Here is a 27,404-nt window from a genome sequence, read left to right as displayed (position 1 = left end):
GAAATTAAACTTATTTTATAATCAGTGAGGTATACAAAATATTTGGAAGGAGTTTTAAGATATTCCATGAAACAAAGTGTATACAATAAGATATTTCGAAGGTCACGGTATTGCAAAGAAAAGTTTATATACTGGGTGTAACTGCATTACTTGGCTAGACTTTGGAGGATTCTACGTCATATTAATTCATAAAATTTCTACAAGCATGGAAATGCTTTATTTTTGAGATATATTGTTCGATAATCCAATAAATAGTTATTTGATTTAAGTAAGTTCAAAATGATAAATGTGAGTTTTCCATTATAACTTATTTTAGAAATAAGAAGTCAAATTTCTCACAAACCTTTTATTTTTTAAAAAAACAATAGACTACCGGTTTCGAGGTCAAATTTTTCACCTCATCCTCAAGTTCTACAAGGTTATAATATAATATATAATTTTTTAAATTAGTAAAGTCAAATTATGTTTAATTTTAAATTTTATAGTCAAATTATGTGTATGAATTTTTTAACCTATACAATAATTATTAATTTTTACAAATTTATAAACTATTTGATTTTGAAATTATTTCTTAAGTTTATTACTTTTTTAAAAATGATAAACATAATAAATAATTATATATTTATTATGTTTATCTTTAACATTTTTAAAAAAGTAATAAACATTTTGAAAATGATTTATTGATTGATAAATTTGTAAAAATTATTCATTATTGTATAGGTTAAAAACATAATATGACTACAAAATTTAAAATTAAACATAATTTGACTTTACTAATTTAAAAAATTATATTATATTGTAGCTTTGTAGGACCTGAGGCTGAGATGAAAAATTTGACATCGAAACCGGTAGTCTATTGTTTTTTTTTAAAATAAAAGGATTGTGAGAAATTGGACTTTTCTTCTTATTTCTAAAATAAGTACCTATATGATTTATTTCAAATTGCAAAACTCAGTTGCATAGGCGCCGACTTCTCGGGTGCTCCGGGGCTCAAGCACCCGCAAGAATTATTATCAGTTTTGTAAGAATAGTATATTTCTGTGCTACCTACGCTTACGTCTACACATAGTACATATATTTATATATTCCATAGAAGTTTATTTTTGTTAAAATTATTAAGATTGTTAAATTTTTGAAATTTGTATCGAAACAGTAATAAAGTTTATTTATTTTGACAAGTTTAATCAATTTCGACAAAAGTTTTAAAAGTCGGCGCCTATGCTCAGTTGAACCACAGACATTATAACTTACCGCCACTATTTTGTCTGTGGTTGAACAATATGTTCTCTTTAATTTTTATTTATGATTACTTTTGTATTATCATTATATCAAAAATAACATCATATCATGATGACACTTGTGGCAATAATTATCGAGTAGGTAACATTTTACCCGTACATCCCATATGAGACTACAGGCACTTCCAAATAAAAAAAAATTGGCACATTCAGATTTTAAGGAGAGTATTTGCGTATTATCGTCGCAAAATGCAGAAAAATCGAACTTCAAAGCTAGAAATTTAAAACATCGCTGAATTTATAAATAATGGTATATTATTCGAAAAAAGAATAATTATTTATTGTCGTATTTATAGCTCTTCTGACCCCATTACTTCGTCCCGTTTTAGTTCCATATTTTTAAACTTATTTATAAAAAATCTGAATGAGTACCTAACGTAATATATTGGGAATTTCAGAGTAACGGAACGTGAAAAACATACGTACATTTCAGTAACAATTAAATATGAAAAACTGTAAAATAAAATTTTAATTGAACCGTAATAGTTGAAAGTATAAAAAAATGTATCTCTAAATATATTCCGAATACATGCAGATATTGAAAAGAAAATGTGTGTGCACAGTGCATGATAAAATGCCATTCAATATAAAAAAATTGTCTCAAGCTAAACCAGTGGCGGAGATAGGAGGTATGCAGAATATATTTCCGCCAAAAAATTGTGGCACGCCACTGAAAGAAAGTGTCGTTTTTCAAATGCAAATGCAAATTTTATTTTGAAGGATAATGATCTTTTGTTCCTTATGGATAACCTTTACTATTTTGGTACAATTAACAATTTGCAAGGACAATACATTTAGACAAAATGTTTTTAAAATGGCGTTTTGATGTTCGATGCTTTTATGTTACATTACATAGGTAGGTATATGTTATTCACTTTAAAGATTCTTGTCTTGTAAGCTGGCGAATCTGCTGATATACTTAAAAAAAACTTAAAACATCCATTATACTTATCTAACAAAGCGCCAAAAATGATGTTTCTATATAGACAAATTTCTTAAATTTTGACGAAATGCTCCCTGCTCTCAGAACAGTGCTCTGTATATAAAATGACAGAAAATATAGTACTATATTTTCTATGATAAAATGATAAGAAGAATTTCTTTTCCAGTGGTGTACATACTATAATTTTTTAGGAAAATGTATTATATTCAGTTTTATATCTTATTTCTGTTACAGATCCTGTTACACACTTTAAAGATTCTTGTAACCTGGTGAATCTGCTGATATCCTTTTCTTTTAAAACTTTAACATCCAGTAATTATCTAAAAAAGAATGGCCTCAATTCAAATGATGTTATTCTCATATTAAAAATATTCTTACATTTTATTGAAACGCTCCCTGCTGTCCTATAAAATGAGTAATGACAAGAATTTGTTTTCCAGAGGCGTGCCATAATTTTTGAGGAAATAAATGTAACCGATTTACTCACCTTACTTTTTTATTAATGCGCGCACAATATTTTATTCCAATATCTTCAAGTGTTCTGAAGATATTGCATAAAATATATAACAATATTTTTGGAAACTTCAGCATTAGGAATTTCAAAAACTAAGGCTTCAGTAGGTAAGGGCAATATTTATATAAAAAAATAGTTTCAAATTTGGATGAGGAAAACGCTCCTTCTTTTTTAATTGGTTGTTTATATTTAGTACATAATGTGGTTAATTACTCACTATTTACGTCTTTACTTGTTAGTTGTTGACATGTTTGTATTCCCCGCCTTGTATTTTGTTTACAGATGAGCGCGCATCTAGTTTGCCGGCGTCTGGCTCCGGCTAGGCAAGTCAAATACCGATCCACAGCCAATTTTATTCATTAAAATTCGGGCGCTCGTATGTACGGTATGGCTGCGACTGAGCAAATAGACGGTATGAGTGACGGTGTTCAATTTTTCGAGGGAGTCGAAAAGCTCCTCGAAATCTGGTTTACCACAAGTGACGGGAATAATAAAGCACCCGATTTACGTAAAATTCCAAGGTTTGTTTATATTGTCTTTTAAATGTATGTAATAAAGCCGGTTCAAAATTTCATTTTCTTTTCTTCATTTGATGGTTAGACTGTGACATATCACAGACTGCATTGATTTTTCACTCCCTATCTTCAAAGTAAAGTACAATCTAATTGCACGGACAGCTGATTTCGTTTTTGGTTTATGTCTGTTTATAAATGATTTGATGAGCCTTTTATGAGTATTCCGCTCACAGGCTTTTTTCTTAATTCTACGTTTAAACCATTTGATCTTAAAAAATTATTTCGTTTTTTTCTAGAATAAAATTGGAATCGCTTCTGAAAATCGTACGTTGTGAAATTATAAGTTTTGTGAAAAACGACCAAATTGATGCTTACGTTTTAAGGTAAGATGCTAAAATTTATTTAAATTTTGTGTTTTAAATTTTGCTGTAACTCACGGTCAACCTTGAAAAATATTTTGCACGCATAATGTATAAATAATAAGTTTTTACTAAAATTATGTTTTAAATACTCACAGTCTACTTTATTAATTAATTATAGAAATCTAAATTACTTAACTTATTCAAATAAGTTCAGAATACAACCTACCTTTACCTAATTTTGTAATGTAAGTATATTTATTTTATTTTTTGTATTTAATTAGATTTAGGTATCTGCACTGAAAATAAAAAGAAATTTAAAATATAACCCCTAATTAACTTTTTACGTATAACCTATTAATTTTATAGAAATATAACTGTTTCCGTGTTGAAAATAAAAATATACTTTTTATGGTTCAGGGAGATCAAGTAATAACTATTTCCAATCAAGAATGTTTAACATAAACGAGACAGAAATATGTTGTTTTCTTTCACATTTAAATGTACAATACAGATACCTATAAGTAATTTTTATTAGAGTGGCATATTTTGCAACAATGTATACTTCTTAAACAAGTAAAGCGGCTGGAAATTACACGCCTGTTTCACTACAACCAACAATGTATAAATTAACATCGGAATCTCTTTATTGATTGCCGAAGCACAATTTTTGCAAAGATAAATACAATAAGTAATATGAATAAAATACAAATCCAAATATTGGATACTATTTATGTGAAACATTTCGAACAAAATATAGGTACACCCCAAGAATTCTTACCTATTTTTTTGAATGCATTATACATTGGTACTTATGTCTTGTTATTGGACTTAAAAACTTGAACAGGTTTAGAAAATTGTGTAAATAATAAAAAAATCGGAGCGATCAAATAAAAAATCGACGCTTTCAAATATAAAAAATAAAATCAGCACGTTCAAATTTTAAGGAGAGTATTACCGGCGCAAAATGCAGAAAAATTTATACAGGGTGGTCCCGAGGTAATGGGCCAAAATTCATGGGTAGATACTTCCGAAGCAAAAATATTGCGATTTAGGCGATCTTACCTTAGTCCAAAAGTTGATAGAACTTTTTTTTACACAAATTGTACAGGGTGTTTCTGAAATAATTTAAAACATAGAAGAAGCCGATTTCTCAAATCATTCTAAGATGAAAGGGTGTCAAAATTAAAATTTAAAAAATGATTTTTATTGATAACTCCGGCGATTGTAGGATATTTATTTGAAATTTAGCACATATTTTGATCTTATGTCGGCACACTTTTTGTATAATTTTGGTGTAAAATATCAAAGTGCGAGCAGTGAGAGGAGGGGTTGCGGTATCCATGGACCCCTATTTTTTTTAGTACGCCTATGCTTTCTGAATATATTTTTTAGATAAAGCGGCGTTCTATTTATTTTATTTTAAGTCTTTTTTTTTGGATTCGCAACATCGTTTTAGTCGATTTCTTTGCTTTTGTACTCCTTTACAGGTAGAAGATAAACTTCATCCTTGCAAACTCGATAGCATTAATATAACCTTGAAGGTGTTTAACAGAAAATGTTCTTCCCATTTTTTTTTCTACTTATGAGTAAAAAACGAAGGGAGTAAATGTTGCATGAATAATCCAGCAGATATTTAAAACGGCCATCTTCCTATGCCTGTGTGGGCCCACATAGCACTGAAATTTAAATTATGTGACCATTTGTTTAATTGCTCTCCGATAAGAGTCACTGAACTGATAATGATTACTTAATGTGTGGCAACCTTGATGTTGTAGAAATTATCGGTTTAATGATACCCCATTATCCTCTATATAGGTCAGGAATTATAATTGTAGGCACATGTCTTTAAAATATGGCACATTTCACACTAAAGTACCTACAGCGCAGTAAAAAAAAGTTGCTGTTAATTACTTTTATCTATCTATAAGGGTACACTTACTGGTAATTAAAGGCCTGCAAGGGGAGGGAGGGACGTAAGAGGGATGCGATCCTTCAGGTTTTTGCATTTATTATACCATTTTTACAAATAGTTTCTTTTATTATGTGGGGATATATTAAAATGTTCAGGTTATAAATCGCGACTGTCGTTACTGCTAAACATTTCTAATAATTAAAATATTCTTAAGTGTTTCAAAACGTTTTTATCGACACTGAAATTGCTTTTATGATTTTTGACATCTTTTGTCTAGTGCTAATTGTAATATCATGCAGCATACAATACATCGTGTGTTAGATAAAAAACGCCACAGACTATAACAGTCATTTCTTATAAGCTACACTATCAGATAAGTCAAATAAAGGCTGACGTTTGCCCACAAATTTTGACGTTTGTAGGCTGTCAGATGGAAGACCTAATTTTCCTAAAACTGTGGACAATGTCCAAGGATTTTGACAATGTCAACAATTAAGCGAAATATTGGAATTAATAGTTGTAAAAATAATGCAAACTGGCACTTAACAATATATATTTTTTTCAATACCTACGTTAATGGCAGACGATTATCATTTTTTTTGGTTATTTATTTTTTGTCAAGTGTGTAACTCGATGCAATTATCTAGATTTTCTACTTTTCTTGACATTTAGGGGCAATTGATTTGAAAAATCATTAGTTTTCATTTCTATAGTACTTAATTTTAATAAGCATAATTATGTTTAATTTAATGTAAAAATAACTCTTTCACTGTAAAACAAGATAACAACATTGGGTCAGTAAAAGTTAAGATATTTTTGGATATATTAATTATTTGATAATGTCGATTTAGATATAACTGGATTTTTTCGATATGATTAAATAGTTTGGCACGTGGTGTGTCTAGTTTCCGTGTGTAACAAAATTAACTATGAATATGTACCTACTATGATGTAACTGCAACACGCATTCGTCAAGAATATTCCAAATTTGATAGGTACTCTCTTCTGTAATTATGGTTTTCTTGGTAGAAATAAATAAACTTAATGTCGTAAAGTTCTGAAAATTGAATTTATTAGAAATCATTTGTACAGAAATTCCCATTCTTGTTAGGATATAAAAGACAAGAAATTCTTTTAAGCTGAGTTTAAATAAGGTGCAACATTCTAAACGAATCAAAAGATTTTTTTTAACATTCAAATTACACACACTTAAAAAATGATTTTAAATATAACGTAATCTTCTGAATCTGTCAATTTTTTTTTACTTTTTCAAATATTTTTTACGTTTTAAATTTAGGGAATATAAATAGAAAGTTATAGAATTATCTATTTTCATAATTGACATTGCCATTGTGGCTACATATTGTTTTATATAATTTTTTTACAAAAAAAAAACAAACTAGTCTATAACAATTCATCAAACATGAGTTTTAACAAATTATTCAAAAATCCAATTTCTTTTTATCCAATGTACCTCTATATTAATTAAAGAGATGTCAAAAGTTTTAGAATAAATTTAATTCTTATGTTAGATATTAGCTAAATTAAATATGTAGGTACAAATGTCATGTTTGAGGGAAAACTGATTTGAAAAAAGTCAGTAAAAATAATTATTAATAAGGACAATATACTTATAATTAATCAGTTTTTAGACGAAATTTAATACTAAAACACAAAAATTTGGCAGCAACTACTCAAGAACTTTACGGATTAATATGCAGACCCTTCATAAATTATTACAAGCCATGTGATCAGTAATTTTGTTTGGAACAGTAATTTTCATGTTGGCAATTAGATTTCGGTAAAATATTAAACAATATGATCAAGATTACTTCTGATTACATTAAAACACAACACCGGCTGTGATTGGTGTAATTTGTCACGGGATTCTATTCTCAGTTATCGTATTATCTCCAGCATAGGCGTAACGGTTTGTTACTGTTCATTGTAAACGATTCATTAAATTGCTGACGCCAAGATTTAGAGATTTTTGTTACCAGTACCAGTCGTGCAATGTTGGGTTGCCTAAGCTCGGTGGTTATGTAGCTTGTAAACATTTATGAACAATAAAACAAAAATATTGTATATTGGAAAGATATGAGTCTTTGACCCGTGATTTTGCATAGTAATGTAATAAGTAATAACAAATTCCGAGAAAAGAAATGATCGATCTGACTCGTAGTTCTTATAGTATCAATTTCTTTAATTACATTAACAAGAACTTCTTGATCTTTGGGTTCTCGCAATCATTTTTGTTGAATAAACAACATCGTCTCTTGACTTGTATAATGCATGATTTATTGATATTAGAAAACACTGACTGTCAGAGTGTAGGTATGATGCGGAATGTAATAATAACTAAAATATACTTTTTCCACGGTCGGGAGTAGAAATCAGTTTCTATGACATCAAAATTAAAACAGAAGTAGTCGATTATTCCCAAGGGAGTATAATGCTCCCAAGGGAGTTTACATTATGGAGAACGTTTTTCATGCAAAAAAAAGATAACATTGAAATTATTTATTGACATTTAAATTAAATGTTACATTTGTACAATTTTCAAAATTAATATTAGAAGGAATATTACTTTCGCTTACATTTACAGTTTTTGTGATTGCGCTAGTAGTGGTACCTACTAAAACCTGATTAGCAATTTTGGTCTTATTTTCAATGGAGTTCTCGACATAACCCTCAGCGACTGTCGTTGATTTCCAACCAGCTTGACGCTTTATTGTCGTGATATCCACAGCAGCATCTGCCAGTAATGTCGCTGAAGATCTTCGTAAACAGTGACCAGTATAACGTGCAGCATCAGGTAATTTTAAATACGAAGCTACTACACTCGGAATTTTTCCCATGGTATTCTTGCCAACTGGCTGCTAACTACATTATCCTGCTTTGTAGTACAAAAAAAGGCGCTTATGCTTGACGTGGGGAGGACGAAGGGACAGGTATTTTCGAAACAATTCAAGCATATTTCCCACATCGGTAACCACAAAGGTTCGTGGAATCTTTGTCTTAGTGTTTGGAATTTTTACAATCAAGGAAGAGCCTACATCCTCAATATCATCTACAGTTAAATTGACCAGTTCATCAGTTCGACAAGCTTCGGCAATCCCCAGAATTAATCCAACCTATAAAAAATCAAAATACTTAATAATTGAAATACCTAACAACAAAAGTAATCTTACCTTAATCATTAAGAATTCTTTGTCATCTGCACTTGATAGAAAACGGTCGATTTCACCCTTTGTCAATATTTTCGATTTTTTCGCTTGATATCCGTCACCGGTTCTTTTTAAAAATGCGATCAGCTTGGGGAATTTGCTTATATCTATGTTGTCGTAAATTATCAAGCATGACTTAACCATAGAATATTGCGCCCATAATGTGGAAGACTTGTAATTCTTTGCATTTTCACTGAAGTATGCCAACAAAACATTCTCGCTGTATAGGTACTTGAAAATTTTTCTCGGCGCACCACTTTTTGAACCGATTGTAGGCTATATCGTATAAAGATCTTGACTTCGTAGGCAGCAAATTGCTTATTGCAATATTTGCAGCCTCCACAATCTCTTCCGACTCACAATTATTCATTATGCACTAAACAAACTTTAAACTAAACCAAACTAGCACCTTAATTTGACAATTCTTTTTGTTTGTTTATTTTGTAGTTATGACAATAACTCAACGACTACTAAATAAATGCTCAAATCCGAATACAATAATTCTGGTGCTACTTACTTCATAATGACAAAATATGTGTTTTTAAGTTAATGAGACCGTGGAAAAAATAGTATATACCATTCTGGAGAGATGCTATTTTGTCCTCGGTGCATTGTAGCCCTCGGGCTTCAAATTGCACCTCTGCCAAAATAACGCATTTTAGTGAATAAAGTTTGAAACTAAACTTTATAGATATCTGTCGGAGACGGAGGAGACGTAATTCTAAGAAAAAAGTTTAATATAAACGTAGATCTTAAAACGATTTATTTCCAAATTTAAAAAAATAATTTTTTCCAAATATATCAAAATATATTTTTTATTTTTATTCGAAAAACAAACAATTTGGTGGTTATTTTGTTAAAATTAAAATAAGCTGACGATATTTGAATAAATAGAAAATATTTATTCGTTTCACAAAAAAAATTATAGAATTTTTTGTTCAGAAATATAAATTTAAAGATGTATATCGTAATTATTGCAAGTCCAAAAAAATAATTGACGTAAAAGTACTTATAATTTTCTGAGAGATACTAAACTAAAAATATTAAAATTCATACATGGAGATGTTTTTAATTATAACAAAAAAATTGCCTTTATTTAATATATTTTTTGTCAGAAACATCAATCGTAATTAAATTCACTTATCCAATTTCCAAAATACTCATTTCTTCGAATTCAAGAGTTCTTTAGGAGGACAGTGTATCTCAATATTTCCGCCAGTGGTTGAGAGATTTATGTATTAAGAAATATTTTTAATAAATGTAAACATATTTTTTAATTTCATTTCATTTTCGGGAAATTAAGCATATGTATCTTGTTTTTGTATGACTTTTTTCTTAGAATGGAGTCTTCTAACTACAGGGCACATTTGATATCGTATTGGATCGTAAATTAAATAATTATTTTTGGTGTCTATACCTTTAAAAAAAAATGTTTACATCAGTAGATGTATTTGAAAGAAAGTTTACGTAAACTCTTTGCCTGATAAACATAGGTCTGGAGCATTCCCGTTTTAGAGATACGGGGTGTTGAAGTTTGTTAAAAAAAATGATTTTTTGTTTATATCTCCGGAATCTCTTAACCGATCTCAATAAAATTTGGTAGGTACAGATAATCTATGATAGTAGACCTTGCATTCCCTAAAATATGAGCTGTAAAGGTACAACCAGTGGTGTACAACTGGGCAGAGGTCATCTCCTTTTTTATAAAAAAACCTACACCACTGCATTTATATTCTAATGCACAAAATACGTAACGAATGTAACTTGAATTTTCCCCTAAGATTCGCCGTTTTCAAGTTATTCAAATCAATACAATCCCCTTGTGCAGACATTTCTAACCGTAATATTACAATTATATTTATGTTTATGCTTAAAAGTAAGTGGAATTTGTAAGCTCATCAACAAAATTCTTTACACTCGTTTCCACACCACCTGTGAGGTAGAGTTCCTTACGCGTTTTAGTTTCCCCTGGGAAGCGTTTCTTGTTTAGTTGCTCTGTTGCTTGGTAAATATATTTTTATTATTTTGATTTAAATTGTTCTTATTTGTAAAGAATATTAGGCCTCCAGGGAAAATTAAAAACGCCAGGAACACTACCTCACAGGCGGTGTAGAAAGGAGTGTAAATAATTTTGTTGATGTGCTTACAAATTGCACTTACTTTCAAGCATAAACATAAATATTCTTGTAATATTATGGTTAGTCCGCCACAAGGGGATTGTATTAGTATGAATAACTTAAGAACGGCAAATCTTAGGGAACAAATTTAAGTTACCTTTTTTACGTATTTTGATGGAGATGACCCCTGCCCAGTTGTACACCACTGGTTGTACCTTTAGAGCTCATAATTTAGGGAATGCAAGGCCTACTATCAGAGATTATCTGTATCAAATTTTAGTGATATCGGTTAAGTGATTCCGGAGATATAAACAAAAAATAATTTTTTTGACAACCTCAACACCCTGTATCTCTAAAATGGGGCTGTTCCAGACCAATGTTTATAAGGCAAACACATATTATTTTAAAGAGATCTATCTGCCCTCGAAGTTTCCTGCATAAAATTCGGATCACCCTGTATATAGGAGGCCCCATTTAAACAGTAAGTTTAAGTTATTGAAAAACACTTATTTCTACGTAAAAACAAATTAAAAAAACAAAAATAAAAAAATTGCAAATAAAAATTTCTTGAACAAGACAAAAATAAGATTCAAAAATGAAAAACATCCTGTATCTTTTGAATTAAGATATGGACATGTGGTTTTCAGCGTTTAATTTTTCTTAGAAATCACTACTTACTCATCCCCTTGGAAAATAAGAAATACCGCCTTAAGCAAGGTGTTGAAATTGATTGATCTGACACAAGGTGGATGAATTTATATACTTATATTATTTGCGGTTGTCCTATTATTTCCTGCAGAAATGGCACAGAAAATAAATAAACGACTATAAGTATTTACTAATGTCTCGAGAGCATATAGGGGCCGTCAAAATAATACTAATATGTACTTCCTTGTTTTTTTCGTAATGTCCCATTTATAGGTTTGAGTTCTACCTTTGAAACCACTTTGTATATTTTTTATAGAATTTACGATTTAATATTAAAACCGATCTCTCGCTATTACAAGTTATCCAGAAATGGATTGAACCCCATACATTTTTTTTTTAATTTTGACAAAAATGCTATCAAACTGAAAATATATTTTTTCTATACTGTGAAGGTTTTTCTTTAGAAAAGGTAGGTATCTTGATTTATTTTGATAAAATAAACAGTTTTCAAAATAAATCGGTTTTTAAGAGGGCAGTAACAACTAGAATTTATATTTTTAATTGTGTCACGTACCTACCTATTTAGTTTATTTAAAGTCCAAAAACCTTTCAAAGGACTGACAAGTTACATATTACAAAACGAACATTTACATATATTAATAAAAAAGTTAGAATAACACATGTACTCGAAATCAGCTCTTACACTTTTTTTATTCTGATTTTCCGATACACATGAAATAACATTCCCGGATTGTTATGAATGTAATTACATTCCTGTATTGTTCTCAAAAAAAATAAAAATTTCTAGTGTTAAAGAAATAAGTTCGTTCGGATAACCCCACAGAAAAAAGTCTAAGGGATTTAGTTCGGGCGATATAGGTGTCCATAAAATAGGTCCGCCCCACCTACCTATCGATCACTTAAATTCTGACGCACTTGCTTAGTGAATGTGTATTTTTAATCTTAAACTTGTTTCTCTTAAGCTATTTCAAAATTTTATATAAAGTTAAATAAATTTACGAACTATTGACTTGATAATGATTCATTTTACCGAAATAAATGAGTACTGCCTTTTTTAAAGGAAAATGTTCACAGTACATATCTAAAAATAATATTTTCATTTCAATAGTGTTACTTACATCTGTGAACGTTTTTTAAAAAAAGTGTGTAGGGTAGGGGCCAGCGCGCTTTTGGATAGATACATTGTAATAGTAAAAGATCGGCATTAACATAAAATCATGGACATTTATTTGTAATACACTATACTAAAATTTTATTAAAATACATATACAACGTGGTTTCAAATTACTTTATGGGACTTGATATCTCCATTAGGAATATTAGGGGTAGCAATAGTTATTTTGACACGCTCCATACGCTTCCCAGAGATTTGTAGATACTTACCGGACACCCTGTATTCTTTGAGCGTGGAACATAATTTATTTTCAAATTCTTATTTATTAATCACGCGGTATGGAAGTGGAACATAAAACAAGAAAACCTACATAAGTTCTTTTGCTAACGTTTCGACTAATCATTAAGGCTTCATCAGAACTCTGAACTCATTATTCAACCTGAATACTTACATTTTATTCCATTCCTAAAAGATGATCACTAAAATAAATCGTTTTGCTTTTCATACAAGTTCCTGGTTAGGATAACCCTTGGGTTGAGGATACAGAACTCCACATTGTGTAAAAATGAGGAAATAAAATCTAAATTAATCTCTAAAATTCTGATAAAAATTGTTTACTATGTATAAATTACAACAATAAAGGTCAATTTCACTCAGTCATTTTTTAACTGTTAGATGATGGAAACCTTGAATAAAAAGCGCTTAATCTCGACCGAGATTAAAACAGAGCAAAGGTCCTAAGATTAACAACCTCATAGTTAATTTTACATCGTTTCAATAATTAAGTATGTCCACGCTGTCTATATTGAATACCATGGAAATGAGTAAAATTTTTTGCCCTCGTGAACCGAGTTATTGATAACTTGAATATTTTTCAAAAATTATTTTTTAAAACAAAAACTGACGAAAACATTATTTATATTAGTGGTTTAACCGCGTTATTTTAAGAATTATAGAGAGGAACATTAAACTAACTTCCCTTTGAGAAATCCTTATCGAGGGATTCGGAATGTTCTCAATTTTGTTATAGATTAGATAACCAAATTTTGTTTATATTTGATCACTAAACGATGACAATCAGGCTTAAATATAATGCTACTTAAATGTTAAATTGTCCATGGATTTCATAAAAAGGACGATTTAGGGTTAAGATGTTAACAAATTTTAATTATTCAAAATTAAGTAAATGCGAGTACAAAGGGTGTCCTGTTAAGAATGGGATGGAACAGATATTCTTTAGATCAAAATTTTGAATCAAACATGCCTTCATCAATTGTTGCTTCCTTTTAATCTATAAAGAATTAAAAATAAATCGTTTTAGTTATCATAATTATACTCACCATTAGAGGGAGCTAGTTTCACTTTATTGATGATGTTTGTTCGTTAGCTGCCAATTGTAAGTACATATATTTTTTTATATTATGGTTTATTAGTGGTGAATTCCAGTTTTGCACCCTTTTCTAATCTAATAAATAATATTTATAGACACGATTACGCATGTGCCTGTAAACTATAAATTTGGAACTTATTTTAATTCAAGTAATTTGCTGGAAACATTTTTATGGTTTTCTAGTTTAACATCATCAATTAATATCGGTCTCGTCATTAAAATTAGTGAAAGAAAACATTTAAACTGCCTCAGGATTCTGGACATTGATTCCTTTTTTTAGAGGAGCAGTTTGTGTACAATATTATTTCAATACCAGCCTATACGAACGCCCTCTGTAATGGTAAAATATGAAGTATTTTAAGTGCTTTTCACAACCCAAAATTCATTCAAGCTATTGAAACTCGTTTAGATGTTTTAAAAAATCGAAAAAATAAAATTAACGCCCTGTTTCCCAAAAACGAAGTAAGAACGGAGACATATTGATAGAAACTTTTTTGCAACACCTGTATACCACTGGCAAGCAAAATAATCCATCTTTCCCTAGTATAGCGCGGCAGTCGACTACAATTCCCATTAAAAAAAAAATTGTTTCGTAGGTCCGTAATGAAGAAAGTTGCAAAAAAACTGATTACCAAGAGTCGTATTTTCCGTCCAAGAATAAATAAATTTTACTCTAATGTAATGTAACTCATCTAGCGTCAGAGATACAGAGGCTACAACTGTCAAGAAATTAATATGGTTCCGTAACTCGAAAATAAATAAAGGTACCTATCAAATATCTGATTTGACTATTGACTTCAAATTGAAAATCGAGCTCGAGAACGTGCCATTAATTTTCTTCTATCTTTCGTTAGTAATTTCTGAGATGCCGTAAAACCCTTCGAAATTATTTCACTCTATCTCTATAGTCTTGCACATATGAAAAATTAAAAAAATTACTAATAAAAGAAGTACGTGTATGTCTGCCTACTAACAATTGACAGCATAATAAATAAATAGTTGGTAAAATTACAGTAATTTGGTGAGTGTTAGCGAGCGGTTTGCAATTTGAGCATTATAGAACAGCAATTTACATATAAACATAACACCAAGACGGTTTCTAAAAATAGTCGTTCGAACAACTGCGTCATAAGAGGATGCCATCCGCTGTTGCGCAATGAGGGAGATGAAAATATGACGAAAAGGGTAGTTTTGGTTCCCAGGCACCTGCCCGATCGATCCTTCTCACAAGGACAAGGTCGTTTATTTGAATCTGGACCAAAATATACTATAATAGATAATATACATTCCGAATTCGAATAAAACCGGAAAGTTTACAAACAACTGTGGAACTGTGCAGATTTACTGCACAGAAAGGGAGATTTTCCGGATTTTTTAAACTGATATAATCGTTTTTAACAATAATTACAATTTTAGCGGAAGTTGCTTCCAGTATCCTTATCTTATCTCAAATTATTATATTTTTTGAGTATGTTTAGGTTTTATACGTTGCTTGATACGCAGGACGATTTTCAACCAAAAATTAAGCTTTTTAGTTGGAAATTTTAAACCGAGGTTCCTATAGGTATCTATTTTTAAGATGTTACGTAATTACCTACAAGCTACCTACAAAAAGTTATAAACACACAAAGAGGGCGCTGTCGTTAGGGACTGAAAGTTTTACATCCCAGTGAGCCTTGATCAAATAAAAAATAATTTGTTGGAATCTTTTCTTTATATAAAAAAGTTGGTCATCCCTTTACTACCAATATCATAACCTGACAATCTATATCTAAATATCTACTGTATATCAACATTAATCATAGTCATTTGTTGGATTAAGGGAAAAGTTAATGTGAATATTTCTTTTTATCTTATCTCGTCACATAATTGAGCTAGGTACATAAAAAAATTTCCGTTTATATCTAGATGCAATAAATCTGTTAAACAGATTGCTAATAATAATCTTAGACCGGTAGACTCTTTGGTATTTTATATCTCCATAGGATTCAGCTTAATATTTATCTCATTTAAGCAATTCAAAGAATTAGGGAAATTAAAAGTATGTAAAAATGAACGTAGATTAATAATAATTATATTATTGTGTTGTATAAAATTAGGTTGCAAGGAAAAATTATACTGGAATTAATCTTAGGGGTGTTCTAATCACAGGTCAAATGAATAAAAAAGTTTTATGTTATCCTGAACCTCAAATAAGGCTTAATAATTTTGTAAATGCACGGCGCACCCCATTAAGTCCGGTGCCCGCCCCAGAAAAAAAAAGATCTAATATTATCATCTTTGTCATTTTTTTTTTTAGAGTCAAATCAAAACGTATTCAAATTTTATATCGGTAAATTGCTGAACTTCTTTTTTTTTTAGAGGTCTCCATAGAGCTTGCAGCCTTGGGCCCACCCCAAACAAAAATTGTAGCTATTATAGCCCATGCTGTCATAGGGTGTAACATGCGCACATACCCCATATAACGGTCTTAGTAGTTTCTAAGGTTTGGTATTTTGTTTTTATTTATTTAGTTTGTAATACGAGTACCTAACTGAAATGCAAGTTTGATACTTTGCAAACACACCAATATTATAAATGTTTTGTAAGCATACCTACCAGTAATCCTGCAGTAGGTATTTTTTACAGGCGATAAATTCATAGAAATCAAATTGAATTTTACAATACCGCTGGTTTTTACTGGAACAATTGTTTGTTTATGTGGCGACTGTGTGGTGGTTAGGAAGAATATGCATTTAAATTAATTTATCATGCGTCATAAAAAAATGTGTGGAGATTAATACATAATAAATTGTTTAATATTTACAGCAATTAACATAAGTATGTGTTTTACAAGTTTTATGTTCTAATAGTTTATTTTTAGCAAGAGCATAGACTCTGGTTCAAGGTTGATTGCTTAAAGAGCATTTCCTTAATAAGATTTACATTTTAAAATGTGTTATTAACATGCTTCAATGGTTTAGTTTATTGGTAGATATTTTCTTCAAATCTACTTTCTTTTGGATTTTTCAGTTGTTTAAATAAATGTTGTTATTTGCCTCAGCAGCTTTCATTTCGAAACTTGAAGTGACTATTGAAATTTTAGAACACTATTTAAACGTGTTTAAATCGCTTTTAGACCTGCTATTTAGCATTTCAATTCAACAGCAACATACTGCCACGCTCGGCTAAATCGCAAATCCGAAAGCGATCTGTAGAAAAAATAGAATGGATGTACAATGATGCACAGTTTCCTTTAAATAAACAGAAAACCAAATGTAATGTTTTTTTCCTAAAATGTTTCCTAAATGTTCGACTTTTTAACTACAGTTTATTAGTTGAAGTCACATCTCAAACTTTTTCTCATTCTCTTGTAGTTGTTTTTTTTTTTCAAATTTCTGATGTAGGCACAGTTAAAATAATATTCATTGATTTTTGATAATTAATCGAAAACTGTGGTTTCGTAAGACATTTTAGGTGAAATACGTTACTCTTGTTTTTTTGTAAATGTCTAGAAGAATTAATCTTGAAAGTTGTGGCAACAACTCTGGCACACCCAGTATCATATTAGTTTATTTCAGCATATACCAGGGTCGTAGTAAATTGTCTTCTGTATTTTCTGAACAGATGTGTACATAAAAAGTAATTTCAAAAAAAAATATTCTTTATTTTTTTGGTGTACCATTCATTAAAACAATCAGAAAACAATTTAAGACTACCCGGTGTATTTATTATTTAAAAAATATACAGGGTGTCCCAGAATAACATGTACAACGGCGGACCACAGATTCGTGGAATCAAAATGGGCAGATTTAGGCTAACTCACCTATAACCAAAATGGCTTCGTTTGGCCTCTAGATGGCCTTAAAGTTGGTGAAAATTTTTTGAATTTTGTAAATAACTCGAATTTTGGTGTTATACAGTGTTTTTTAAAAATTGAAACTCCTACAAAATTGATGTATGGTGATAATATCCGTTCATAACTTTTTCCTCTTTCGGGCAATAATGACAACTATTTTTTATCTGATAGGTGATAGATTTGGAAGTTTTTGGGCCTCTTGTGGAATTTTGATTAAATGAACGGTTTGGATACAAAAAAATATTATATTTTTGAAATATCTACATTATCGTGCCACCCATATTATAATAGTTAACAAAGTGTTAGTAGGCACTGATTTTGTAGGTTGACTGTAATTTCACTTTGATCTTTAACTCATTGTACCTGACAATTCTTAGTGAGTGTTTACAACGATGAGATATACCACCTGTTCGTGCCTAAATTTATTCAAAAAATTAGAAAAAACAATCTAATACAACACATTGATATTATTATTGACCCTGTTATTTTACCCAATAGACTGAATGGGGAATTTTGTTTAGAATTTTTGCAACACTTTACCCGAGTTATGGAAGGTGTGCCGTTATTGCTCAGAGCTAACATGTGGTTTATACATGATGAAGCTCCACCACATCTCACTGTAAATGTACGGCAGTATTTGAACCAAAGATTCCCTCGTCGATGGATTGGTAGAGGGGATAATGTTCCTGTTAACTGTTTGTTCACCAGACTTAACACCTTGCGACTATTATCTTTGGGGTAATTTGATAATAACAGTGTATGCTTCCATATCTAACACTGAAGAAGAGTTGTGGAGGCATATCCAAATTGCCGTAAATGTTTTATTTAAAAAATTGCCCTCAATAACTGCAAAGGGTGTCTTTTAACTTTCTTCGCCGAATTAACCTTTGTTGTAGAAACAACAGTGGTCATTTCGAACAGTTTTTATAATAAGTTGTACTAAATCTAATAACATCAACTTTGTTACTTTTATCCCCAGCATTTTTTATTGTATTTGATTTTTTACTAATTATCTCAATAAAATTAGGCATATTGTAACTAATTTGTCGTATGTGTGTGTATCCATATCGAAGTAACATGTGGTACATCTACATCTTGTCGTAGTAAACACTCATTAATAATTGGCAGGTACAATGACTTAAAGATCAAACTGAAATTACAGTCAACCTACAAAATCATGGCCTACTAGCACTGTTAAGTATTGTAATATGGGTGGCAAGATAATGTAGACATTTGAAAAATATTTTTTTTTTACCCAAACCGCTCATTTAATCAAAATTCTACAAGAGGCCCAAAAACATTCAAAAGTTATCACCTATCAAATAAAAAATAGTTGTCATTATTGCCCGAAAGAGGAAAAAGTTATGAAAGGGTATTATCACCATACATCAAGTTTGTAGGAGTTGTAAGTTTTAAAAAATACTAATACTCTGTACAACACCAAAATGTGTAGATTGAAAGCAAAAGTCCACACCCCAAAAATAATCGAAATTGAATAATACATATTCGAGTTATTTACAAAATTAAAAAAAAATTCACGAACTTTGAGGCCATCTAGCGACCAAACGAAGCGATTTTGGACATAGGTGAATTAGCCTAAATCTGCCTATTTTGAGTCCACAAATCTGTGGTCTTCCGTTGTACACGTTATTCTGGGACACCCTGTATATTAAACAAATATATATATAATTTGACCTGTACAAAGAAATATAAAATAGACATTTTTTTTCAGTGAGAGTTCTATGTTTGTTTCGAAAAGACGTTTTATTTTGAAAACATGTGGTACGACTACTCCTCTTTTGTGTCTTCAGCCTCTTTTACTTTTGGCAGAGCAGTATGCAGGTTTTACTGAAGTCGAAGACCTATTTTATTCCAGAAAAAATTTTAAACGGCCAGATCTGCAAGTTACGCCTCATCAACATTTTGATCAGGAGGTTAGTAACTTATTCTTATTATATGATAATTAGATTATATTAGATTAGATGTTTTATTTTGTTTTGAGACACTTAGTAATGAAATGTATATTAAATTTTTTTTAATTGGCAACTACATATACAATAAACAATAAGATTTTTTAATACCATGATTATTTTTCGTCCCATTTTTGTATAAACGTATGCATATTTAATGTTTTATTATATTTGTGTATGTATTTAGATGTTTGTAATAAATTGTAGTCAGTAATTTTAAATTTTTGTTCTTTATTATATGTAATGTATTTTAAATATTTAAAATTTTTATTTTTCTCTATATAGTATAGCAGTGTCAGTTAATCAGTCTAAAAATCTCTGAAGTGGCAGTTTCGTTCATAAATCATAATCATATTTTTCAATTCATAAAAAGTAAAGTCACTACAAAAACATAACGGAATATTTCTTAAATAATTTTTAGGTAGCCCTTTTAGATACTTTATTCCCTGACGGTGCGGCATACTGTTTGGGAGCTGTCAATAAAGATTGTTGGTATTTATATACACTGAACCCTCTACCCCCAAGAAGCAGGATGCTTGCTCTGTCCGAAACCGAGGAGCCAGACCAAACACTAGAAATTTTAATGACTGATCTCGATCCTGAAATTATGGCAATTTTTACAAAAGAAGAGTGTTTAAATGCTACGGAGGCCACAAAGGTTAGTGAAAATATTACCTAGGTTTGTATAATTGTTTCATGCGACAAATTAATTTAATAGAATTAAATAAAAGTATGAGCTGTTAGCTTATCGGTGAACAAATAATAAAAAAGCAATATATAAATAGTTTGATTAATTTAATATGAATGATTCCATTAATTTAACAATAGTGAGAATAATACTTATACAAACTAATTTATTTACTTATTTTTTCATATGCTAATGATAATAAATGCAGTTTTTAATTATAATTTAATATTAATATTCCATTTTTCAAACTTAATAATGCCTTTACTTTAAGAAAAATTAAAATTTCTGAAATATAAGAAAACATCTGTTTTCTAGATCTCACAGTCACCCACCCATAATTTTTATTTCACAAATTTTGTTTGGAATTTTTTGTCACATAGGTTCTTTAGATGGACTTAGAAATCATCCTCTAAATAAGGATTTGGTTTTTATTTACACTTCATTATCAAATTATCACAGATCAGAGCAAGGGCGTCGCCAAGGGGGGCAGGGACTCTAGAAATTTGAAAAAAGTACAAATATTTTCTTTAAGCTAAGATAATATTAGATTGGAAATTTTTAATAAAATATTTTATTTACTTAAACTTTAATTTTGAAAATTAATATACTGCCCTAATTCGGAAAAAGACCGTATGTGCAGTTTTGTGACAAATTGAGGTAATTACATTTTCGAAATCTACATCGCATTATACCCATCTATAATTATCAAAAATATCGTTTTTGTTTCTTTAAATTTAAAAATTTGTACATTTTTAATTTCTAATATTGTGTTACTCTTATTTTCTTCGTCGCTATACTAGAAAAAACACTGTATGTGTCTGACGCAGACTTATGTGCTTGTATTTCATTAAGAGGTACATAGTATAAACACCGCATGTGACCACATATGACTTTCTTCTCTAGCAAAATCATTGAAATACGATGTTTTTAACAAATTAAATTCGTACGTGTTCACATGCGTTATTTTAAATTAAACAACAATTAAACATTATGTGCAACACAATATATGTATTTAAAATTGTAAAATATCCTGTAAAAACATCCAAAATATCATGTATACCATGTACATGTTCTGGTTCTTTTATTAATTTCTGTTGAAAATGTAGTACATACTACACATACGGCATTTTTACCTAGCAAAAACTTAAATCTATTACGACAAAACAACATATTATGTGACGTTTTTATTGAAATTGCAAAGTTTTCGAACATTCTTGAAATACATTAAAAAATATTTGTTTTTCATTTGCCGTTACTGAAAAAATCAAGTTATTACCTTAATTAGTAAATAAATTACAGCCAAATGAAGTATGCCTAATGTCTCATTGCAATTTTCTCTAAACTGTCATATGTGCACATATGGTCTTCTTCCGAAGTAGGGCAGTATACTACTTTATTTTTTAAAAAAACAATTATTGCAATAAATTAGTATAAATATTTATTGACAAAAGAATTTAAAAATATAAAATTTTATGTTAAAAAGTAATACGTTGCATATTTTAAAAATTTAACTTTAGAATTTTAAATTTAAAAAAATAAATTTTTATCTATCTGAACCAGAGTAAAAGTTTAACAGTGCAGCTATAGCTGTATATGTAAGCTATATATTTTATTAATAAAATGGTTGACAAATTTTCAAAAAATCCGAGATTATTGTTTTACCTAATTTTCCTTGAATTTCTTTATTTTTTTAGTTATTTATATTTTTTATGTTTTTCTTAAAAGTTTTATTAAAAATATTTCTAAAAAAAAATTAATTCACTGTACCTATTTCTACCTATAATTTATATTTCTCCCATCCTCTACAGTGGCTGTAGACTCTTGAATTATTAACAGCTGTTTTACAGTGACAATTTATTCATAATTAAATTCATAAAGTTCTTCATGAATTAATTCACGAATTTATTCATAAAGGCTTTGGTTTTACACTGGTACAGTCTTCGTGAATTTTTTTGATACACAAATCAGTTCTACCAACAAAACAAAGTAGCAAATAAATTTCAAATTTCATTAAAAAAATGTCTTACCTTTTCACATGTATGTAATGGTACAACAGCGGTACCGTTTTGACACTGTCTATAAATATTAGTTTTTGTAAAAACAATACAAAAGTAGTACGATGTCATACAATTATTTACATATGCCAATAACATAACCTCATTACTGATCTGAGGCTGAAGATTTGTTGGGTTGGTACTTCTGAAATTCACAGAAATTTACAAAAATTGGAACATGTTCTAATTCGTGGAGAACTTCATGAATAAATTTATGAAATTATTTAACAGCAGATTTGGTGCATTACACTGGTCCAATTTCTTCACGAAGCGACTTAATGAATTCAAGAATAAATTCGCAATGTAAAAGTGCAAGGCTATTTGATCTAAAATGATCTAATTGTAAGACAATTCTCTGAAGTTATGGGACGGATTTAGAAAACACCTTGTGTAATCCAATAAAAAAAATTAAAGTACTTTTTCTTGCTGTGAACTAATATTCGTAGGGCACTAGGATGCCACATGGGCGATCGTGGTAGTGTGCAACCAACAGCGCAACCAATCAGAATGCATTTGATTACATTTAAATTTAGTAAATATATTCTGATTGGATGCACTGCCTTAAATATTCAAATTGGCATTCCAGTTCGATAATGGTCTAAAAGTACAATATTTTGGAACAAGCTTTTTTTAAATCCATTAAAATTGTCACGCGCAAACATATTTTAACATAAATAAGTAATAATAAACACTTTAATTTGATATTCTGCATATTTTCAGAAAGCAGGAATAGATAAAATAATACCTAACATGATTATTGATGACTTCCTTTTTGAACCATGCGGGTACTCTATGAATGGAGTGACTAAAAATGTAAGTTTAATATGCATGCACATGTTTTATTATCTTATAATTGTGTTAATGAAATATATTCATATGCTTCAATAATGTAATAGCAATTGTTAGTGTGTTTTTGTTTGATCCAATCTAATCGAATGATATGTTACTGATTAATCAAAAATCAAAGCAATATGTGTCGAATACAGTCGCAGTCTGTCAATTATCTATTTCAATCATTACAAACGAGTTTCTGAATTGCGGCGGAAGGAATATATTTTTAAAAAATCGTTTCAATTCAGTATAAAGTGTACCCACGGATCACTGTCTATCTGTTTTAAAATTGATTTTAAGTTTTGATATGCAGGGTGTTCAAAAAATGCAGAACCAACTGTTTTTAATTTTTCCAAAAAAGAAAGTTTAAGTTGTTTACATTTATACAGGGTGTCCCGAAACTAATGCAACAAAATTTGGTCACAGATTCTTAAGTCACATTTAGGCGACTCGTATTTCTTGTTTTTGCCAATTGGCCCCCTCTCTCAGAGTTACAGCCCCTTGATAATCCACCCCTAAGAATAGTCTTTTTTTATATCAGAACCCCGTTGTACGAAAATCATTAATTTTGGTACACAGGGGTTTTATGACATGTTGAATCTGATAGTGCTATGCTTTTTGGCGGGGAACCCCCCTTTAGACACATTTTCTTGGGCCCCCTTGTCTGAAACCAAAAAAATTTGGTCGCATATTTGAATTTCTTAAAAATTATTAGTCGTCTAGAAAGCCATTGAATTTGGAATCTGTTTTGTCTCTTGATGTTTTTTTCGTAATACGCAATGTTTTCGAGAAAAATGGTAAAATGTGATCGAATGTATATATCATGATTTGTATTAAATTCTAATTAAATTTAATTTTAAGTATCAAATTGTTAATGAAAACTTCACAAAAAGAATTTGAAACTTTAATAACAGCTTTTATTAAATTTCTGTGTTAAGAGGAGTAAGAAATGTGGTCCAATAATGCCATCTAATGAAGATTCTAACCCGACAATTAATCGGGAATCGATATTGTCAATGAGTATTCGTCAATTAAATTCAGATATTTCCTTCCTGATAGGGTGTTAACAAACGACGTTCAAATATGCGAACAAATTTTTTTGACTCCAAAGACAAAGGAGCCCACAAAAATATGTTGGGGGGTACTCATCCAAAAAGCATATCACTATCAGATTCCACATATAATAAAACACCTGTGTATCAAATTTAGTGATTCTGGTACAAGGTTCTGAGATATAAAAAAAGGATTATTCTTAAGGGCAGATTTCAGAGGGCTGTAACTCCACTTGGAAAAAAATACGGGTCTACTAAATTTGTGGCCAAATTTGGTTGCATTAATTTCGGGACACCTGGTACAATAGAAAGAAATTTTAATTTTGAGTTTCGTATTAATAATTTTATTTTTAATAAGCATTGGAAACAAAATTATTCAAACAATAATTCCACATTATTTCCACAGTCAGCATCTTCATACACTTATTGATTCAAATATGCCCATAATTAAACTAAACAATATTGGTCAAAATTGGGATTCTGAAGTGGCCAAGGATCAGTAGTATGTTATTGAACTAATTACAAATGAGAGGAGTTGAATGAAAAGGGCAACATCATGTTAAAAATAAAAATCTACGTGTCCCTTCGCATAATGGCATTTCTGTAAAATAAAATATTTTTTGTTATCCACTTGGTGTCCTGATTTAATTATTATGGGTAGTTATTTATGGTAATATTTGAAATGATAAACGTGGACTTATTGAAAACCAAAATTAAAAATGGTAAATATTGCCAACATTTCACTGGATGAAATACAAAATTGTTATAGAGAATTTGAAAAAGTTGGAATTGTGTATGAATCGGTGGTGAAGACGATTGAATCATTTTTCAATTTTGTTTCGAATATCTATTCTTGCGTATAAAATTACTAATTATAATGGGGAAATTTGTTTTCTTTTTTTTTAATTGCAAATTGTAGCAAGCCAGACTGAGCTTGGCTTCATGAAAAATCAGTATACGTCTTGGGTGACCAACGCAATGTATCTATTTAAATTTCTTTATTTTTTGTAGATATGTTTTGCAACATTAAAAATAAAGCCACTTCTCCCTTCAACTTCACATTTTCTTATTTTCTGAACACCTTGTTTCTCAAAATTTAAATTTTGTCTATATTAATATGGTTATTTTGACAATCAAACAATTTTATGATTCTTCTCAAAATAAAAAAATTGTTCTCCGGGCAGTAATTCCTGGAGACATTGTCTGTGGAAGATTAGACCGTTTCTAATTTTGTATTTTTTTTATTGCATGTCTTAACAGATAAATACAGAAGTATCAGATGTAAGTAATATTAGCTTTAAAAGTAAAAAAAAAAATGTTTAATGCAAATTTTAAATCCCTAGATGTTAAGACTGATGAGGTAAACAAAGTTCAATTTTTCAGTGGCATACTTCTACCTTATAGCTTATATAGTTATAACCTACTGATATTACCAATTATTGTGTTACCTTTATTAATACATGGTGCTATCGAGGGTCAAGGGTAGTAAGTTATGTTATTTCACAACTAAAAATATATCAAGTATCAAATACAAGTTATAAATCCTATCCATATTGAAATAAAAAAGTGTATGTGGAAAAAATGGTTTATTGTAAATTGAAAAAAAATATTTTTTTTTCTTTTATATAATATAATAATAATAAGTTTATTTACAAAAGTATATGACAAATTTAGAACAAAATACATTACAACATAAAATCACCATGTATAAAACGTTAATAAAATTTATATGTAAGAATTAATCGGGCTTACTTAAAGTATTTTCTTCTATGAACAAATATATATATTGCAGTATCGTTAATTATTAGTTAAAACAAAATTTCACGATGTTTCTGCTCATTCAAGTAAAATTAATTTGCAGATATACCTGTGTGCACTTGTGGGCCAATATGAGCAGAGTAAGGTAGGCATTTATTTTGATAGATTTGTTTAAATGGCAAGTCAAATATTAAAATCTCCGGATATATGAGTTTAATAATGGCATTGTCACAGAATTATTTGTACCAATTATAAGGTGATGTGTATCTAAAAAAATGTATATGCCCAAAGAAAACGATTTTTTTTTGGTCTTGTGAAAATATGTTGTAGTTAAAGTTAAAATAATTATGAGTGACCTTTAGTGAAATTGAGTGAAATTAAAATATCGATTTATTTCCAGAATCGAGATTTTTTTCAACCTAGAAAATGATAGAATAACGAGAAAAAAATTTTTTTTTAAATTAGATTTTTTACGATTTTGGGAATTTTTAAAAATCTTGATCGCCCTCTAAAAAAATTATTTTTAAGCTGATTTTTTGAGGGAGCTCTTAAAACATGATAAACTAACATATTTTCACAAGACACGAAAAAAATATTTGTTTTTTTTTTTGGCCACCCTAATGCATATATGTACATGCTAGTTTTAAGAAAGAATGTCACCTATATCTAAAGAACAGTTCATAGCAGAGTGCTGAGGGATCGGGAAAAATAAACAGTTAACGAAAAGAATCTTAATGTATTTCGAATTTTAAATAAACGAAAAAAAAAAATTAATGAGCATCTGGAAGGTACCTATAATAATATAATAATATATAATGGAAAATAAACTACTACTACTACTACTACTACTACTACTACTACTACTACTACTACTACTACTACTACTACTACTACTACTACTACTACTACTACTACTACTACTACTACTACTACTACTACTACTACTACTACTACTACTACTACTACTACTACTACTACTACTACTACTACTACTACTACTACTACTACTACTACTACTACTACTACTACTACTACTACTACTACTACTACTACTACTACTACTACTACTACTACTACTACTACTACTACTACTACTACTACTACTACTACTACTACTACTACTACTACTACTACTACTACTACTACTACTAC

General features: G+C 29.7%; 1 protein-coding gene across 2 annotated transcripts in view; it reads left to right on the top strand.

The window, feature by feature from the left end:
- Window positions 1–2,961: 2,961 nt before the first annotated feature.
- Window positions 2,962–27,404, top strand: part of LOC108915090 (S-adenosylmethionine decarboxylase proenzyme) — a 33,097-nt gene continuing 8,654 nt past the window's right edge. The window contains exons 1-6 of one of the 2 annotated variants that reach the window (XM_018721049.2): window positions 2,962–3,276; window positions 3,567–3,653; window positions 19,632–19,833; window positions 20,291–20,527; window positions 23,332–23,424; window positions 26,356–26,397. In XM_018721049.2, coding sequence (XP_018576565.1) covers window positions 3,134–3,276; window positions 3,567–3,653; window positions 19,632–19,833; window positions 20,291–20,527; window positions 23,332–23,424; window positions 26,356–26,397 — 804 coding nt within the window. In that variant the 5' untranslated portion in view covers window positions 2,962–3,133. The remainder of the gene's footprint in view (window positions 3,277–3,566; window positions 3,654–19,631; window positions 19,834–20,290; window positions 20,528–23,331; window positions 23,425–26,355; window positions 26,398–27,404) is intronic. The other variant, XM_018721050.2, reaches the window with a different exon arrangement.

This window comes from Anoplophora glabripennis, unplaced genomic scaffold, assembly GCF_000390285.2.
Source record: "Anoplophora glabripennis isolate ALB-LARVAE unplaced genomic scaffold, Agla_2.0 scaffold963, whole genome shotgun sequence".
Lineage (NCBI taxonomy): Eukaryota > Metazoa > Arthropoda > Insecta > Coleoptera > Cerambycidae > Anoplophora > Anoplophora glabripennis.
This window is presented reverse-complemented; position numbering and strand designations above follow the sequence as displayed.